Source organism: Rhineura floridana, chromosome 11 (genome assembly GCF_030035675.1).
Source record: "Rhineura floridana isolate rRhiFlo1 chromosome 11, rRhiFlo1.hap2, whole genome shotgun sequence".
NCBI classification, from domain to species: Eukaryota; Metazoa; Chordata; class Lepidosauria; order Squamata; family Rhineuridae; genus Rhineura; species Rhineura floridana.
In genome coordinates this window covers 17,409,998-17,428,789 of record NC_084490.1, presented here as the reverse complement: position 1 = coordinate 17,428,789, position 18,792 = coordinate 17,409,998, and the positions used below count along the sequence as shown (strand labels likewise).

The 18,792-nt window shown below is 44.5% G+C and overlaps 2 protein-coding genes across 3 annotated transcripts in view; both read right to left on the bottom strand.

The window, feature by feature from the left end:
* The window catches only part of LOC133366992 (integrin alpha-X-like), a 43,977-nt gene extending 34,034 nt beyond the window's left edge, over window positions 1-9,943 (bottom strand). The window contains exons 1-5 of the mRNA XM_061590555.1: window positions 9,795-9,943; window positions 2,026-2,146; window positions 1,821-1,915; window positions 821-885; window positions 163-277 (exon numbers count right to left, since the gene is read on the bottom strand). Of these exons, the coding sequence (XP_061446539.1) occupies window positions 163-277; window positions 821-885; window positions 1,821-1,915; window positions 2,026-2,146; window positions 9,795-9,927 (529 nt within the window). The 5' untranslated portion in view covers window positions 9,928-9,943. The remainder of the gene's footprint in view (window positions 1-162; window positions 278-820; window positions 886-1,820; window positions 1,916-2,025; window positions 2,147-9,794) is intronic.
* Window positions 9,944-11,771: 1,828 nt separating this feature from the next.
* Window positions 11,772-18,722, bottom strand: CD2BP2 (CD2 cytoplasmic tail binding protein 2). Of its 2 annotated transcripts, none has more exons than XM_061589664.1 (7): window positions 18,594-18,722; window positions 17,370-17,451; window positions 16,992-17,127; window positions 15,758-15,915; window positions 14,425-14,938; window positions 13,498-13,619; window positions 11,772-12,105 (listed from the first exon to the last, which is right to left on the bottom strand). In XM_061589664.1, exons 2-7 carry the CDS (start codon window positions 17,442-17,444, stop codon window positions 11,995-11,997), a joined length of 1,116 nt encoding a protein of 371 aa, XP_061445648.1. In that variant the 5' UTR covers window positions 17,445-17,451; window positions 18,594-18,722; the 3' UTR covers window positions 11,772-11,994. The 2 variants fall into 2 exon arrangements, with proteins under 2 accessions (XP_061445648.1, XP_061445649.1); XM_061589665.1 differs by lacking the exon at window positions 18,594-18,722 and adding an exon at window positions 18,444-18,560.
* Window positions 18,723-18,792: the final 70 nt, after the last annotated feature.

Sequence of the window (18,792 nt, the reverse complement as noted above, 5' to 3'; positions counted from 1 at the left end):
AAAATAAAAAAATTGTTCTTTTAACAAAATGGCAATATTGGTCCAAGCATAAACTTCATGAACACTACTGTCTCTCCTTTCCCCTGACCAAACCAATCCTCCCCTAAATTATTACCGCAATATGCTAGGTAGTGTACAAAGCTTCTTTTCTCCAAATCTTACCTTGGACAGCTGGATGGATCTCTTTGAAATGTTGGTCAAAATTGCTCATGATGTAACAGATGCCGTTCAGATAATCAAACCCCCCACACCGACGCTCCCATGTTGGACCACATACCTGTGGGGAAAGGAAGAACTGAAACAGCCATGGGCTCCCTGGCTCTCAAGCTGATTCACCTAGATGGTCTCAGCGATGCTGAGAGAAGTTCCTCCTCAGAGCCAGCTCAAGGTATTTTCCTGCTGGAGCCAAATGCCCCCTCTCTGCTGCTGAAGTCAAGGCAGAGCCTGGAAAAGTTACTTTTTAAAACTATAACTCCCATCAGCCCCAGCCAGCATGGCCACTGGATTGGGCTGATGGGAGTTGTAGTTCAAAAAAGTAACTTTTCCAAGCTCTGAGTCAAGGTACATAGTACCCACCACCAGTCAAGTTATTCTGCCACTTGAAGCAGAAAATCCCACAAGTCCTTCTCCCCATCAATGATGGGAAATTATTATCATCAATATTCTCTTTCATGAGTCTCAAAATCAGCTACCTCATTATGACAAATGATAGGAGTGGCCCTTTTTAATTTCCATTCTGAGCAATGGATTCACATTCTCTGGAAACGCTTAAAGACCCTTGGATTTGTCTACTCTTTGATTCTATTCTGGTTTTACTTACTATTATTTTGGAATCAGATGATTCGTCAGCAGCCAGCGAGAGACCCAGAGATACTCCAGGGGTGTCTTTGTTTCGAAGAAGAGTAGATGACATGTAAAAGAAGAGATTGACAGATAAATGGGTGAAAGAAAGTTTGTCCCCATATCACAAACTCAATTCATGAGTGTACTCAAGCCCAATTTCCACCTATTCTGCATAGCCTCCAAAATTTAACTGGCGAAAATGGGAACACCTTTGGAGATACCTATCATGATTCCTTTAAAAACAATAATGATTTACCAGTGCGATTTACCAGGGGTCATTGCCTGAAAATAGGAATTTGTTTTCCAAGGGCAGTGGGATGGTATGCATTTGCGGATACAGGAAAGATAGCCTGAGGCAGCAGGCCTGGGAACCTTTCTCCCACCCTGCAACTCCCCCCTCCCCAAAATAAGTTCCTTCTCCACGCTGCAATCTTAAAGTGCAGATGTAATAAAGATGTTAATGACCCATAAAGCACTTTTTTCTGTCCCTCACCTTTTCTTCAGTTCCCATCTTTTCCCCTTCTGCCACGTGCATGGCTGTACACAAGATATGAGACAGCAAGGGATACATTTTCCAACAATATGTCCCATCAACCCCTTTTTCTTTCCATTGTTGGCACAATGGATGAGCACTAAACGCATACATCAGAATTACCCCTCAAAACACACCCACACACAGGGTGCATCCAGACTTTTGCTATTTATTTCCACCACAAGATCAAGGCTATATTCACACCGCAGACTTCAGTTGGCTCAATAGTCTTTCCTTGTCCATAGGGAACAACATTGAGAACTGTAGCTCAGTGGGAAGGGTTCAGCCAGGATTTCTAACTGAGCACTCTCACCAAACTACAATTCCCACAATTCTGTGAGGAAAACCGGTTCTTCCTCTCTTCTCGTGTGAGGTAAAATGATCACACCACCCTCACTTTCAGTAGAGGGGGCACACATACGCATGTATCATAGCTTATACTTACGATGGAGAACCACTGGCTGGCACTTCTCTGTATCATATGAGCAGCGGAAAAGTGACCCCGTCCGGTTGCCTGACAAGGGGGCGCTCACTACCAACCTGTGGGAGGAAAGTGGTTTTTTTTAAATAAAAGAAATATTCACAGTCACGTGGATATTCTGAACAAAACTAAATTGAAGACGGTCACGCACGGTTGGTTTGGGTCTCACCAGGGTATGCCGTTTGCTCTTGTCTGGACAACACGATAGCCAAACTGAGCAGCCTTGTCACCTTGGAAAAGCACCGGAGTCTCTGTATCAATGATGGGGAAATCTGAAGAGACTGGGAAACCTAGAGTGGAAAATGGCAGGATAATGTTGTGGCATGGAAGGTTCATAGCATTAATACTCCTAAGAACACATTAATTTTTTAATGAGCTGACAGGAGCTCTCCCACATGGGGAAGTGGGGATGAAGAATCTGTTGCACCAAATTAACATAAAAGTTTTTTTCTCAAGCCACCTAAAAGCAGGAGTTGGAAAAAACCCAACAGTATTGATGGTATAATCAGATGAAAATATTGCTAATTGGATAAACAGGCCTGGGGTGGTATTCAGCTAAAGCTGCATTCACCATACATATATTCCACTGTTACTCCATTTTAAACAGTCATGGCTTCTTCCAAGGAATCCTGGGAAGTGTCGTTTGTTAAGGGTGCTGAGAGTTGTTAGAAGAACCCCTATTCTCCTGACAGAGCTACAATTCTCAGAGTAGTTCAACAGTCAGTCCCCCTTCCCATAGAACAGTGGGAACTGTAGCTCTGTGAGGGGAACAGGGGTCTCCTAACTACTCTCAGCACCCTTAACAAACTACAATTCCCAGGATTCAGTTTGGGGGAACCATGACTGGTTAAAGTGGAATCAATGTATGGTTTGAATGTGGTCTAAGCTCTACTCAGAGAAGACCCTTGAAATGAATGAACCTCAGTTAGTCATGTCCATTAACTTCAATGAGTCTCCTGTGAGTAGGCCTAGCACTGAATACCACCCCAGGTATCGATGTATTATTACACATTTTACCATCATGAATATTGTACCTGTGTATGCTCCAGCTGTCCTTACTGACTGGTCCCTGTCTTTGGTAAATTGTGGGCCCTTTTTAGGGATGTCCTGTTAACATTTTGTTAATGCAAGTCGCTAGAGTTATACGGTGGGTGGTTATATGGACTGGGGCCAGAGGGCGACGTCCAGTGAATGGGCAGTGGGGCCATCAGTGAGAAGGGGCCAGGGAGGAGGCCCTCAAAATCTGGGGCCAGCACGGGCCTTTCTTCAGGGCTCTGCTCTCTTCCCAGGGGTCTTTGGCAGTTAAATCTTTGACTGGGGAATGGACACGTCTTGTCTTTAGGACATGTAGAAAAGCATGTGTGCATGAACACAAAAGCATCACGCAGCCTGCCGTTTCACACACTGTGGCTGTTGAAGTATATTTTGAAGCGCCGATAATTATAACCTGTTGTAGGACAATCATGCTTTTCAAATGCATCTTTAAGATCCATTCCCCCCCCACACCCAGCTTTCAAACTGGTGGAAGACAGGCCCTTATCGCATAGTAAGGGAATAAGAGCAGAGGAAGCTGCCTTATACTGAGTCAGACATTTGGTCCATCTTGCTCAGCATTGTCTACACTGACTGGCAGCAGCTCTCCAAGATTTCAGACACGATTCTCTCCCAGCCCTACCTGGATGTGTCGGGGATTGAACCTGGACTCTCCTGCATGCAAAGCAGATAGGAACATAGGAAGCTGCCTTTCCTGAGTCAGACCTTGGCCTATCTAGTTCTAGCTCAGTACTGTCTACACTGACTGGCAGCACCTCTCCAGGATTTAAAATGGGAGTCTCTCCCAGCCCTACCTGGAGGTCCCAGGGATTGAACCTGGGACCCTCTGCATGCAAGTCAGATGCTCTACCACTGAGCTACAGTCTTTCCCCTTTGCAGGAAAGAGCCCTTTGCAAGCTGCAAACCTGGTGATGAGGAGTTGATGGTGATGTTGAGCAGCAACCCTTGATGGGAGAACTGTGGGGTGCAAACACACACACACTTTTTTCAGCTGTAAAATGTTGGAGGCTAAGCTGTATGGGCCTATGGTTTTGTCTAATCTTCCATCTGATCAACATCCTTGGAATTGAACAAAAAGTCTAAATGATCCTTAAAGTGGTCACTCCAGCTGTTGTAATGTCACAACTTTCAGCTAGTGGGAAAGGCAGAGAAACTGTTTACATTGTGAATTTGGGGAAAGAAGCAGAGAATTAGCTGGAGTCAGATAAATAGGGTGCAGTTTTTGAGAAGGTGTAGGAAGTATAGAGGCTATGTTACAGTTCTGCAGAATTAGTGGTTGTGTTGCCTTTTTGGGACTCTGCTTTTTCCTTTGTGATCTGCTTTAACATTCATAAATAAACAAAAATTATGAAGGGATGGTTCCTCTGTGCTTGGTCTCTCTGTCTCTTTACAAATAAACCCTGCTAAGACGCTGGTATAGGGCAGTGGGGAGGAGAGCCTGGCTGGGAGTCCAAAGTCTGTGAGTTCAAATCCCCACTCGTGTCTCCTGGGTGTCAAGGGCCAGCTAAAGATCACCCCTACAGTGAGTGGCTCAGGGGTTACATGCCCTGCCACCTGTGCAGCCATGGGCAAGCTGCATAGGCCCAAGGAGCCCAGCTGCCCCCCAGCTGGCAGTTGCGGACAAGGAAGGGTCGGGCTTGTGCAGCTGTGGCAAGCTGAGCAGGCCCTAGCCAGCTGGGGAGGACTAGCCTCGGAGGGTGGCAATGGTAAATCCCCTCTGAATACTCCTTATAATGAAAACCCTATTCATAGGGTCGCCATAAGTCGGGATTGACTTGAAGGCAGTCCATTTCCATTTCAAGAGGCCACTGTTAGAACGTCTTACCACTTGTGGAAGTGAGGTAAGTCATCTCTATTTCATAGTATATAGCTCTCACAGCATCAGATGCTTTGGCCTCAGCTGTTCTGTGAGACAAAAATACAGCTGGACATAACAGCTTTCCTCCTCGCTCAGACCGAAAGTCTAGCATTCTGTTACCACAGCAGACAGACAGATTTTTTGAGAAAGCCCACAAGCAGGGAGGGGGAGTGCAAAGGCAAGGCAATAAGTCACTGGGGCAGAGTAGAGGGTATTCTATATTCTATATTGCAATACGTTAAGATATAGATATTTGGTGGTGTGTGACAGTTATTAAGTGATTTGTTGAGATGCCCTGAGGTATCAAGCAGGCAGAAGTCTCTCTGGCTGCCATTGGCTGAATTGCTTTGACATCAGAGAAGTGTAGTGGCCAGAGGTAGAAAGAACAGGAGCATAAAAAGGAGAAAAGAAACCTGAGAAACTTGCAAGTGGATGTGGAAGGGGCAGGCAGGAAGTTGAATCGGGAAAGTTCAAGGAAGGTGTGAGCAGGGCCGCATTATGACTTTCGTGGGCCCTAGGCACTTTTGCCTTTGTGGGCCCCTCCCACCATAATATCAATATTAAAATTTACTTTTGATATAACTTTAAATACTTCAACATTTTAATTTTTTTCTGTTTTAGGCAAAATTTAATAGATTTTCGTGGGCCCTAAAAGTTTCATTTTTTTCTGATGTGAGAAAAAAATTAAAACATTTTATTCGACCCTAAAAGTTCATTTTTTTCCTTCTGATTTTAAAAGAAATTAAAACATTTTCATGGGCCCCTAAAAGTATAATGGGCTGTAGGCACTGTGCCTACTGGATAAGTCGGCCCTGGGTGTGAGAAGGGGAGGGGGGGAAATGGCAGAGAAGAGAAATGCAAACAGCCAGCAGCAGTAAGTGTACAGTGGAGGAAGCCGAAATTCACACACTAGAAATAACCTCATGCTCCAACCACTTGCGCAGAATTTGTAATTTCAAAATGCTTGGGTGGAGTCTGTGGTCTGTACTTTCAAGGAAAGATCAACAGGACTAATGTAGTCTAATGGCTGAAATCCAGTTCCAATTGTGCACATGCTGTATTCTTGCTGGGGTGACCTCAGGCAAGCCATTCTCTCTCAGCACCAACTCCATCTCTGCAATATGGGGATAACCTACTTTATAGGTTCCACATAAAGCTTACAACAAAGTGATATATGGAATATGCTTTGAACACTCCAAGGTGCTACAAAAATGCCAAATATTGTTAGGGATGGCCTGGCTCTGGCAGGCTGCAAGGGGGATTTCCTTCTCCACCTTTTAAGTGTTTGAGTTTTCATTAAATTTTCTTTCTTGATGCATAAATTTGGCTTTTGATCCACATGTCTGGCTGGGAGGAAGTTGCCCACTTTTGGACATCCCCGCTCAGCTTTCTCCACTGACAAAGAAGTAGAGAGATGAGTCACTTGTCACTCTTTCTCTTTCACATTGTTGGTAGGTTGGGAAATACTGTCAAACTGGAAAACATTCAAAATGTCTTTTTAAGGTCATTCTTGAATCTCCCACTGTCATGATGAGATTTCAAGGTGGTTTTTCATATTGTCCAGACACACACTGCCTTCCTTTCTGTACTGGTTGAAATGATAGAATAGGCCAAATACAAGGTTGCCCAAAAATGTTATTTGGAATGAATTTCTAAGAGATTTGTACAAAGCTGGACCAACAAATGTGAAACATGTATCATAAAATTTGATAAAGGCTGTTGATGTCCTCAAGGCTGCTACCCTTATTGTTGCAAAGCAGTGTATTAAAAATAAAGTTAAAGAGTGGGTCTTCATGTTAGCTAGATATCATCTCTAAACTACTGAATTCTCCCCATTTTATTATTCTGTGAAATCTTCCAGATTATTTCTTCTTAATTTATCCGCTGATTGAGGCAGTTATAACTTCACAATTTAAAACTATGCCCACAACATATTTTAAAGGGAGATATGTCAGAATAGCTGTGAATCGTTGGGTATGGATCTGCGGCCAGGGAAGAGGTGGAAAATATTGTTAATTATGTTCTGGATTGCACCCTGTATGATTCTCCTAGGGACATATTTCTCAAAGGAATTCTCCAGAGTTTCTTTTTTGGATAAGGGGGGGGGGAATAAGGGTTCTGTGTTCACCTTAGCAACTCTATGGGTCAGACAGACTTTCATTACACAACATGGGACCCCTGTGCTAAAATACACTATCTATGGTTTGTATTTTTGAGATGACCAATGGTTTCTAACAAATACATGTGACTGACTGGGTGTTGTTGTTTGTTCCCCAGGCAGGGAGTGTTGAACCAGCAAGTTTTCCCCTCAGCAATGCCCTTAAGTCCACTGTTCAGCTTCCTCACTGTCTTGGTGCGTGCACCCTATTTCTTCACAGAATATGTCAGAATACACATTGGAAAAAGAGGAGGAAAGATTTGTGTCGCTGAGGTGACCTTTCCACTTCCTTATACAACTCAAGGCACCAGAGGCAAGGAAACCATTTCACCTCCCTTGAGCAAGATGGCCTCAGTGGCCCCACTCATGCAAGATGCCCTCAGTGGCCCCACTCATGCAAGATGCCCTCAGTGGCCCCACTCGAGCAGCAGCAGCCTGTGGGTGGGCAAGAGAGAAGGTGGCACTTCAAGGGAGGGCAGAAGCCAACACCTCAGACTCTGGGAAAGGCCAAGAGGCAGGCTAACGGGCTGCTACTGCTTCATGTTGTCTCCCCATTGGCTTGAATGGGCCACTAGACAACTGGATGGCAATAACAGTAAGCAGCAGCCAGAGAGGAGTCTGGGTAGCAGCAACCCCTTCTGAGGAGCTGGACCTTGACAGATGCTTGATGATGCCAATTCTGAGACAGAACTGGCCCTACCATTAGGCAAGGGAGGCAGCAGCTTCAGGCAGCAAATGCTTGGCAGGTGGAGAAAGGCGCAGTTGCAAGGTGCCACAGATCAGAGCTGTGTGTGCCATATGGGCTTGACTGGGGGTGTTGTGGAGCAGACTGCTATCCTCAGGTGGGGTGGAGGAAGCTGTTCCAGCCGTCAGTGTTGGAGTAAAACTACAGCTGCCAGTCCAGTTGGCTCCTATGGGAAACCTCTTTGGGCTCGTGGGCTAGATATTTATCTTCCCTGCTCCTGTGGATCATCCACCTGCCCATCACCTGACATCATAATGATGCCAGGCAATTTGACAGGTGGGAAGTCCCACCCATCTGTCAGAGTTTGTCCGTGGGGTTGGAGGGTCAATCCTGCTTTCTGTAGGGCTTGGGCGTGCAAATAAATTGTATGCAGGGAATCCTCTCATGCACCCAAACCAAGCAGGATTGAACTCCTCGCCCATCTGCTGATACGCTGATTATTTCACTCCTGCTTTCCGGAGGGATTAAGCTGCACAAGTAGCCACTGCAACCGCGTCTCTATCCAACATCATGCATGATGCCAGGGACTGGGCAAGTGGGTGTGATTTTTGGAAGACAGCCTGGTGGACCAAATGTGACCCATAAGCTAGAGGTTCCCCACCGTTACCATCAAATATCAAACAACTGTAAAAACAACCTAAAGTATTATAAATATATATTTATACACACAATAAAACCAGCCAGATAAGGCAGCAATAAAAGAGAACACCAAGGTAAAAACAAATAGGCATCACTAAAGACCCACCATTACTGTTCATTAAAAGGCTGGATGTATAAAAATACTTTGATCAAGTGCCCCAAACATAGAGGCGGCCCTGGATGAGCAACCCTGGGGAGGCTATTCCAAGGCTGAGGTGCCACCACAGAGAAGGGCCTGCCTGCTTTTGCCACCCTCAGTTTCTGAAGATGAAGACGCCTGGATCAGGATCTCCAACAGTTGTTTTAGCTTAGAGAACAGGCAGGCTCATATGAAAATAGGCAGGCTTATTGCATGCCCCAATTTGTAAAGGCCTTTTCCAGTTAAAAGCAGCTATTTCAATAATAGTCCAGCAATGCACAGAAAAGCCAACAAATACTACTGAAAAGCAGACAAATGTTTTGTGGCCATCCAGTTCTGGCTCACAACTGCACTGCCCTACGTTGGACAAACTGAAGATACAAGGGCAGCCCTGCATGTTACACCATTACAAGTCTAAAGTAGATATCTGCTAAATGTGTGAAGCCAGCATCTGTAATACTAATAACCCTGTACAATATGCCAATATTAACTTCATATTGCACTGAATAGGGAGAAGATGGAGCTGACTGAATGTAGTACTGCCTATTTTAATGGTTGATCTATAAGCCACTTGGCCTGCCTATGGGTAGAAAGTAGGATATTCATAGCAAAAGTAATTTCATCGCTGACTTGAGATTTGTATAGGGCACTTCCCAGGTCATGGTATTTGTTATTATTATGTTCTTATTAAAGAGGGAAACCTAACATTGCAAAGTACCAAAACAGGAGAGCTAGGAAGGCCACAGCTCAAATTTGATTTCAGTCCCTTAACTCACTAGGTAGCTTTAGACAACCTAATACACACACACTCCATGCTATGGAAATAATATTAACCTACCTTACAGGACTGTTGTAAGAATAACTAGATTTGTGCAACAGGTTTTAAACACAAGCAGTGTAAGTAGGATTATTATTGTTTAGTAAGCCCCTATAACTATTAGGCTGATACAAATTGTTATTTTTTTAAATCCTTGCTTCAGTGTTTTGCTGTGCAAACCTTCCCACACGTCCGCCCAAGGTTCTTTTTCCCTTTTTCTAAGTTTCACTCTCTCAAGCACTGCAGCCAACCCCTTACTAGCCCACACACAATGTACCTGCAGACTCAACCAGCTCCCCACATTCCTAACAGCTGCCAACTTAAAAAATAGTAGCCCTGCTCCTTTGCCCTTCAAAAACAGCTCCATTAGGTCACAATACTTCGCTCCAAGCTGAGAAAAGCTTCGCCTCCTGATTACTGCAGATGAAGCTGCTGTTAAAGGTGCAGGAACAAGCCAAGCCAGTTCTTTTTGGGTCAGTTGGCAGCCCTCCATCTGACCCACAAGCTAAAGCAGAACTCTGTTACATACACCAGCCAATGTAGAGAAGGAACGCAGCTCTGAGGATCAGCTTCATTTCGGCAACCAGTCCCATGCTGTTGCTGCATTCAGTCCTCTGTGGGGATCTTGCATCGAGACTCTGTTGCAGAGTTTTGAATTGCATTTCCTATTATTACCACACCAATATCCTTTCCCCCTCCAATATTCTCTTCCTTCCAGCTTCCGCTTTAATCACTCATTTGCGTAATCTCTAAACCACCTCCATATTAAGTCCTATGCAATGTTATATTAACAGAGTAGGGCTGACTTTTTTTCCATGGCCAGAGGTTTTCTTCCCTTCCGCAGTTGCATGTGACAGCCAGAAATCCAACAGGCAAAGCTTTTCTCACCACTGAACATTCATTGTTCAGAGATAGTATATCACTGAATACCAGGTGTTGGAGCCAAACACAGGATGCTGATCACCTTCACAATGAGTTGAGAGATGTGGCTGCCCATCGACGGAGACAGAAAACTGGGCTAGAGATTTTTGGCTGTTCCAGTTAGGCATCTTAAAGCAGGGGTGGCTACCTGTGGCCCTCCAGACATTGCTGGACTTGAACTAACATCAACCCCAACCAGCACAGCCAATTTTCAGGAATGATGGGATAGTCCAACATCTGGAGAGCCACAGATCCCCCGTCTTCGACCTAGACAACCTCTTTCCTGTATAAACATGCCTGGATCAACTTCAATCTGAGGAAATTTGGATTTGAAAGTAAACTACCAAATCTTTTTGTCTGTACATCAGTGGCTTGTGTCTAATCATCAAAACATTACCAGTTCCATTATATAAATGGCTGAACCTTTTAGCTAGATCTGTTCACCTTATAAAGACTAGAACCCAGAATTAATATACTATGGGAATTCTAGCTTGTATGCAACTACTTACTTGGCTGTGGGAATCTTACTGCCATTGGTTGACTCATAAGACATCTTAAATTAGTTGGGATGTGCCAGAAAACTGATTAGAACAGGATCACAGAAGCTGAAGTCCTCCTTTCCTAGCACACACACTTTGAAAAGGAGATTCCCTTCCTATGAAAAAGGCCAGCCCAAAACATTTTGCTGTCTCAGGCAGAGCAGAAATTCCAACACTCCCTCCCTCAAAGTCAAGTTGCATAGTGTCCAAAGCTGGTCAAATTATTTTCTGCACTTCAGGCAGAAAACCTCACAATCACCTCTGGAGGTACAACAGCAACAACTGTTGGGTTTATATTCTACAATTGTCCATTTTTTATGCTTTTGGATCTGTGCTGTATCAAAAATACCTTTCTTGTTTTAAAAGCCCGGGACAGGGGTGTACACAAGCATAAAATAAATAAATAAACATCCCAGGCATTTTAGCATGTGTTTTTAATTTTTTTGTGTGTGTTTTAAAATTTGTATATTTGTTTTTAATGTTTTTAATTGCTATAAACCGCCCAGAGAGCTTCGGCTATGGGGCAGCATATAAATGTAATAAATAAATAAATAAATCAGCACCTGATACGCCTAAACGCTCCTACCACTGGACTTTGGGGAGCAGAGGAGAATCTTCTCGGGAGATTCATCACCAGGAATGGGGCAGCATATAGGAGCTGGAGGCAGAAATCTTGAGTCATGGTCCAGATGAGTAAGCGTGGGCAAAAAGTCGCTGTGTAAACTTGCCCTATGACTAAAGAAAACCACAGTCTCTCCACCAAAAATGGTGGAAGATGGTAGAATGATGATGACCTCCTATGCCACTGGTTGGCAAGTAGTTTGACCAAGCGTATTACACTCCCTGCCCCCACCCCCAATCTTCTATTTGCTAGTGTTTGACATTCTCTCCTTCCCATCATCAATATGCTACTGGAAGAATTGAGGGGGTAGGAAAAGACCAGCAACTAGAAGGAGGGGGACATGATGGCCTGCTGTTTGCCAAACCTATGGCCAACTCACAGGGAAATGCCTGGATAGGATTGCCAGCAAGGAAACAGACACAGCTGACCAGCCAACCAAATTTATTCTTTTACTTCTCACAAAATGTGACACAACCTCAGAATTAGATGACGAGTCAAACCTCTCCCTCTTCCCCTCTGCAAACACACACACACACACACACCCCTCTCCCCTAGCCCCCACCCCCTAAAGTCCGGCAAGTTCTTTCAGGCCGCCGCTGTGTTGAGTTGCATCTTCTGTGCTCTGTGGGGCAGGAGGCGGGTTCCAATCACGTGTAGAGGTCAAAATCAATACGCCTGGAATTGTAGAACTGGCCCTCAGAATTATCTGCCTTCCGGCAGTAAACCCCATCAGGGAAATAGCCCTGGGATACCCAGTCCTGCAGGGACATAGAAGAGGACAGCGTGAAGGAAAAAGGAAAGGAACAAGGGAGAAAAGATGGAACTGGTGAACTAGGGGCAGAGGGAAGGAATTGGACGAACAAGCACTGAAAGCACTGACCAATATAACCAACCAATGTGGTATTCAAACATTACTGACATTAGAATGCAATCAATACACATGAAGAACCACCACCCAACCAATATGGAGTCTAACAAACCAAAAAGCATTCGGAGGTTCCTCCCCCCCAAAGACATGGAAAAGAAGGTAGTTAAAGGCTAGAAAATTGTTTTTAAAATGAAATCCAAGATGCTATGGAAGAATTTTGTGGTTGAGACTGCACAACAGACAGAGCTTGCACTATTTCCATTGAAAGGGAATGATGGAGTGGCCTTTTTAAACAACACAAGCCGTGTACCAGTTTTGCCACTTCTAGGCAGCTGTTCATTATGGCCATTCTCCATGCACTTTTGGGACTGTGAAGAGACCTTTCCTAAAATGTGCAAAGCCCAAGTCATCTAGGATATGTAGGATGCCAATGTGGACTCTGGCCTACTGGAGTAATAGCAATCAAAATCCTTTATTATAAAAATAACGCAGTTTAATATAACCTCTGAACAAGAAAGTGCAGTCGTTAAAGTTACCAAAATTACCTCTGTGGCAACTGATTACATCCTTGATGCTGCTTGACACCTGCTGCTGCAAATTGAGACAACTTTTGCAGTAGCACCTTTTTCTTGGTTAAGTGGAGATCTTTATTCCAGTCTGCATTTGCGCTAGAACTGTTTTTAATATACGGAATGTTTAAATATTTGCATTGTTTTTGTATAGAGTTGCTTTTGCATTTTTCTTGTTTTCTGATCGTAACTGTTTTATTTCTTTTCTTTTTATTTGTATATTTTATTGTTGTAACCTGCCGTGGGACCTTATGGTAAAGGGCAAGAAAGAAATCTAACAAACAATTGCTTCTCTAATATGCTCACAGCAGCCCACCCAGCTTAGCTAGTAGGCCACGGTGATGTGCATCATCAGAAATCCTCAAACTGTCTTCAAAAGCAGCCCCAAGTGAAGTGATGCCATCCAGGAATCCACTGAGAAGAATCAAACAACCAGCAACAATAAATGGACGGAGGTTAAACTTGAATATAAAAAAAAGGGACAGAAACGCACAAAGAAGGCATCAAAGAAAAGAGTAAGGGAGGAAAAAAGAAGGCTAGTGAAAAGATGGAGAAACAAAAAGACAAGATTATCAGCAAGAGGATGGTGGTAAGGTGGAAAGAATGTGACAAGGAAGATGTATGAAGAGACAAGAACTGCGAACATAAGACAAGAAAGAGAAATATCAGAAAGAGAAGGAACAGTGGTTCATCTGCCCCACCTTGTCTCTTACCTGCATCTGGGAGCTGCTAAAGGGACCATAGAGTTCAGAGGTGTTTGTGTTCTCCCATTTATATTCCCACATGACCTCAGAGAGAGCGTTGTCATCGCCCTGCTGTTGCTCCTCACTTCCCGCTGTTAGGAGAATGTTAGAACATGTGTCAGGTTGCAGATTCCAACAAATCCCAATGACTAAGAACCAAAATAGAATCCGGACTGTCATGAGGTGCAGCTGTAACTGGACCGTACTGCTTCAAACATCAGGATTTGTTTCACACGGGGTGGGGTTGGGAGGTGACTGCACATTTTCATACTTTCCCATGTGAACACCCTGCACACAGAAATCTCACGTATAAGGGAGAATATGAGGGCAGAAAGCTGTTTCCATGACACTCTCATTTTCTATGTACCAGTAGTATAGTGGCAGATTCAGAAGTGCAGGGTCCCTTCATGTTAGTCATAGCCACACACCCTCCCCTTTTTTGCTGCGGGGTTGAGAATGAGATCCTTGTTAGTGCCTTCTCCCTTAACAACAGACATCCCTAGGAGCCAATCAGCATGAAAGAGGAGAGTGTTCTCAGTGGCAGACTCACCTCCTTTCACTCCGATTGGCTCCAATCAGCAGGAAAGGTCAAGGAAGCATGTTAGATTTTTCTCAGTGGCTAAGACACTCCACTTTCATGCTGATTAGCTCACAGGATGCTGGAGACAAGGGACCTTGCTAGGACCCTGCTCCCAAAAAAAGTATAGGGTCTCAGACCCCGAGACCCTGGACTACACCCCTGCCATGTGCAGAGAAAAGCATTCCAATGCATCCTCCCCACATGCAGTGGTAAACCTCAGTAAACAGCTGCACTGTGTGATTCTCCAGACCACTTCAGTGCTTCGCGCTCCATCCTCTTCCCCTGACAACACAGTTTCCAACCCCCAAAGGACTCACCTGCTGGTGTCTTCTCCCCCAGTTTCGCTTCATCAATATCCTCAGCAAACATATCGAATTCTGGCTCAGCTGCGGAAGGTGCTGTGGGAGGATGCTCCAAAGCCCGGAGCCTCAGGGCCAGCTTCTCCCGAGTCTCCTGGTAGATCTCATACACTCCTCGTGCCACCATTTGATCGGCCAGCCCCGAGAGGCGCTCCAGCTGCTCTTTCCGTTCAGGCGACCTGGGCTTCTGGGGATCTCCTTCCTCGGCTGGTTCTGCCTCCTCTGGCTTGAGACGGCTCCAAGGCCTCCTCTGACGCCCACTGCTCTTGGGCCCACCTTTGTCTCCGAGCCTTTGGATGGCTCTGGCCACCGTCTCGCCAGGTAGCACTAAATCCACCATCCCTTCCAGCAATGCCTTCTTGTCCAAAGGTGTCCTTCCGACTTCAAGATCTTCCTCTTCATCCTCATCTTCATCATTAGCAGAATCCAGCGGTGATTTCTTCTGACCAGGAGGCTGTTCTTTTATCCTGACCTGGTGGGAACGAGAAAGGGATGGATGAAGCCGTGAGAGAGAAAAGCAGCATGCCATTACAAAACGTATCAGTTTTGGGTCTGATCAAAGAACTCTAGTGGGTGCCCTAAGCCAGAAATAATATCCTTTCAGTTATCTGCACTCACTGTTCCTACTAAATATTACCAAGAATCACATCAGCTTTGTTCGATGCAACATTATTCCACTGGCTGCCCAATTTTATTCTTTTACGTGTACCCAAAAGAAATCCACATCCTAACCTTTTTTGCCACTTTGCCCATTCTCACATCTATCCTTGCACTTATTTCTGTTATGTAAGGTGGTATGTGCATACTGTTAGGTTTGGTTGGGGAAACCCCACATCCAAATCCCTACTCAGCCATGAAGGTCATTGGGAGAGCTACTGTCTCCAAGGTTATCTTGCCTCAGAACTGCTCCAAGAGCCCATGTCCTGAAGATCATGCAAGAAATTGCTAAATAATAAATCAGCTCACAGATACAGAAAAGAACAAGATATATTTTCAACTACCTAAGCCATCCAGATCTGTGCTGAGAACCCAGTTCTCTCTTGTTCTATCCCAAATAACTATAGTCTAATTCTTCCACTGTGGCTCTCTGCAGGTCTTTCACAATTTCTTCACAGAATCTCTGCGTTTATGATTGTACAAAGCAGGCACAAAAATTGCTATTGTGCCTCCTGCACTTCTACAGTACAGTCAGGGAATCAACACAGCCTTCTCTACATACAGCCAAGATTCTTTGCAAAAAGGTCCTGTTTGCAATGGCTATCCCCCACTTAGTCTAGACAGGCAACCTTACCCAGTCTATATTGTCCAACCAGTTATCCCGAATCATTGCCTCTTTCTTCAAGAAGTAGTTGCCTTCTGAATCAAAATGGCCTTCTTCCATCTCCTCCTGCAAATTGAATGGAGTGATCCGGACACCATCTTCGTAGTCAATGGTTGCAGATTCCTGTCCTACAAGAGTAAAATGGGGGAGTCAATTTTTGACTGACCATCTTCTTATAATAGTGGAATAAAATGATTAAATGACTGCAACATTAATTACCGGAGCAGGACTGATACAAAACCATGATTCCTTCCACTCTGCAATCATCACTCTGCTCTCCCTAGCACACCAAATATTGTTTATATACAATACGTATATAGATATAGGATTGGACATTGTGGCTCACAATCCTTGCTATGGTTTCAGGCAGCGGGAGGCCAAGTCACCTCAAGTAATGCAGCCACCCACCTCCAAAAGAAGCCCCAGCTTTTGTGTTGGGCTCTAGAAGTGAAGGCTGGAATTGATCATTTTAATTATGGGTGGCCACTCTACTCCAGGCAACTCAAATGGTGAACACCCAAACGAGCCCTTATTTCCCTACCCCAACTCCCAAGGTCTGAAACTGAATTGGGAAGCACAGCATTGTCCCTGATCTTCCAGAGAGGTGCAGTATAGGATCAGGGGCTGCAGGTTTATGCACACTTACCTGGGAGTAAGCCCCAGTGAATTCAATGGGCTTACTTATGAGCAAAACATACATAAGACAGCACTTAATGGAAGGTGTAGTGTCCTGACAACTAAAAGTGTTTTCTGGATTACCAAGGCCAGCCAAAATTTGTGAATCTTTACACACCTAAATACATACACACAGTACTCATACTGACTTACCTTACATGAATGTTGTAAGGTTTACTAAAATAACGTATACAAAGGGCTTTGTACACATACCGCACAATCCTATGAATATCTACACAGAATTAAGGCAACAGGTTCAATAAGGTAAGTATTATTGGATTGGAGCCTTAGCCTTCCAGATCTTTTCCTTAAGTATTGAAATAGATATTCAGTGGCTCAATTTCCTTTTGGGTGACCACATCTATACTACTAAAATTCCAAACAAAAGTACCCCCCCCCCCATTTTTACAGCCATAAGGAGTAGAGACTTACTTGCTGGTTTTTGTTTTCAAACAGTACAAGGATCACAGAAAACTAAACCCCAGTATCAAATTCTGTACACCCATCCTGACCCAAATTCCTCACTTACCCTCCACATCATCGGATGCAAGAATGTCATATTTACTGCCTCGCCCTTCATCCTCCTCGTCATCTTCCTCATCACTATCCAGTGAGTGCTTGCCCTTAAAACGGCTGCCTGGCCCTCCCACTGCAGGTTCCATCAGCTGTTCAAGAGAAACAGTGCAGAAATTCTCCACTTAGAGACTTAAGTGTCTATCTCTATTCCTCAGTGTCACTAGTTTACATCTTCTTCAGATTAGTGGCTTATCCCTGTTTTAAATTACCCCTAAATCTTCAGGGGTATAGCCTTCCAGATTTTGTATGATTTTAAAAAATGGTACAGACAGTTCCTCATTGGTTTTTCCCCTGAATACCAAGCTATAAAAGGCTAGCTTCTCTCTCTCACCTTCTTTTTTGGCAAGTTCATTTCCTCTTCATCCTCATCGCCTTGGTCCTCAAAAGTCACCTTGCGTTTCGACATTACAGCCCTACACAAAGCAAGCCAGATTCAAAAGATGGGTAAAGGAGACCCCAGACACTCAAAAAATCTATCTGCAGGCTGCACAGAATGGGACTTGGCTGTTCCGATGGGTTTGGTTAACCAGACTCAGCAGCATGCTGGTTCCTCTGCTGATAAGGCCCTTATCTCCACCATGCAGGCCCCTGGGGAAAGTCTGTAAACAAAGTAGCTGTTGACTGGTCTTTGCTGCCTATATTAGCACAGAGACATGTTTCATACTTATCATATGCTACTCTGGAAGAAAAATCCTACCATGATACAACTCAGATGGCTATTTAAACTCAAAAACCCAAAAGCCGCACAAAAATGTCAAATAAAAAACCTTACATATTCTGCCACAATACTCTGTGACATAGTCTTAGTGCAAAAATATCTGCTAAGAGACCCCAAATTTCTTGGTAAGAACTACACATGCTTGAGTGGGGTTTTATTTGGGGCTTTACTGAGCAACTAAGCTTAGACCACCAAAATAACAGCAGTCATGGGGGAAAGGTGAGCACTCCACCTATTTCTTCTTCTCCATACTTTGGCTGTTGAGAGCAATTCACGTTTCCCTGCTCTCCACCATCTGCTAGGACTAGAAGCCAAAGTTTATTGAACAACTTTTATTCCCACCTAACAAAATAATTTACCGCCATTCCATAAATACAAATGCACAATTACGAATGCAAATAAACTTTAGCCGAAAGATGAAGAAAAAAGCTCCAACACTAATGACCCTCCGATTTACAGTGCAATCGAATACATTCCTACTCAGAAATAAGCTCCACTGAGTTCAATGGGACTTACTCTCAGGTAAACGTGTACTGGATTGCAACCTTAATCATATTAACAAATCGCGGGGGGGGGGAGGGAGGCCTACCAAAACCTGGATTACCAAAATAATCTCACACCCTTTACTTAATAAAACGGCCTCTGACTTAGAGGTCTAACCAAGCGGGTATTAATCCGTGAGCGCACCTCGGCACTTATTTAGGGGGACCCAAAAGTCCCCATTCCTCCAAAGTCCAAAACTTTCCCGGATTCCCACCAGCAACCAAGAGCAACAATTAGAATCTGTACGTGAAGTGACCCACTTCCCCCTCCCCGGTAAAGGGAGCCCGTGCCCACCTGAACCGTCACGCAGCAACTCCCCCCAACTCTCAATACACCACGGTGAGGGAAACAACATCCGGGTCCTGCCACAATTCGAAGCGGATGTGACGTTAGGCAGCCCGGAGCACCTCCGCTTCGGAAGTGACATCAACTCCTGGCGCGCGTTTGCTTCATTAATACTGACTAGCCCTGACGAGGAGAATGTGGGCAAAGC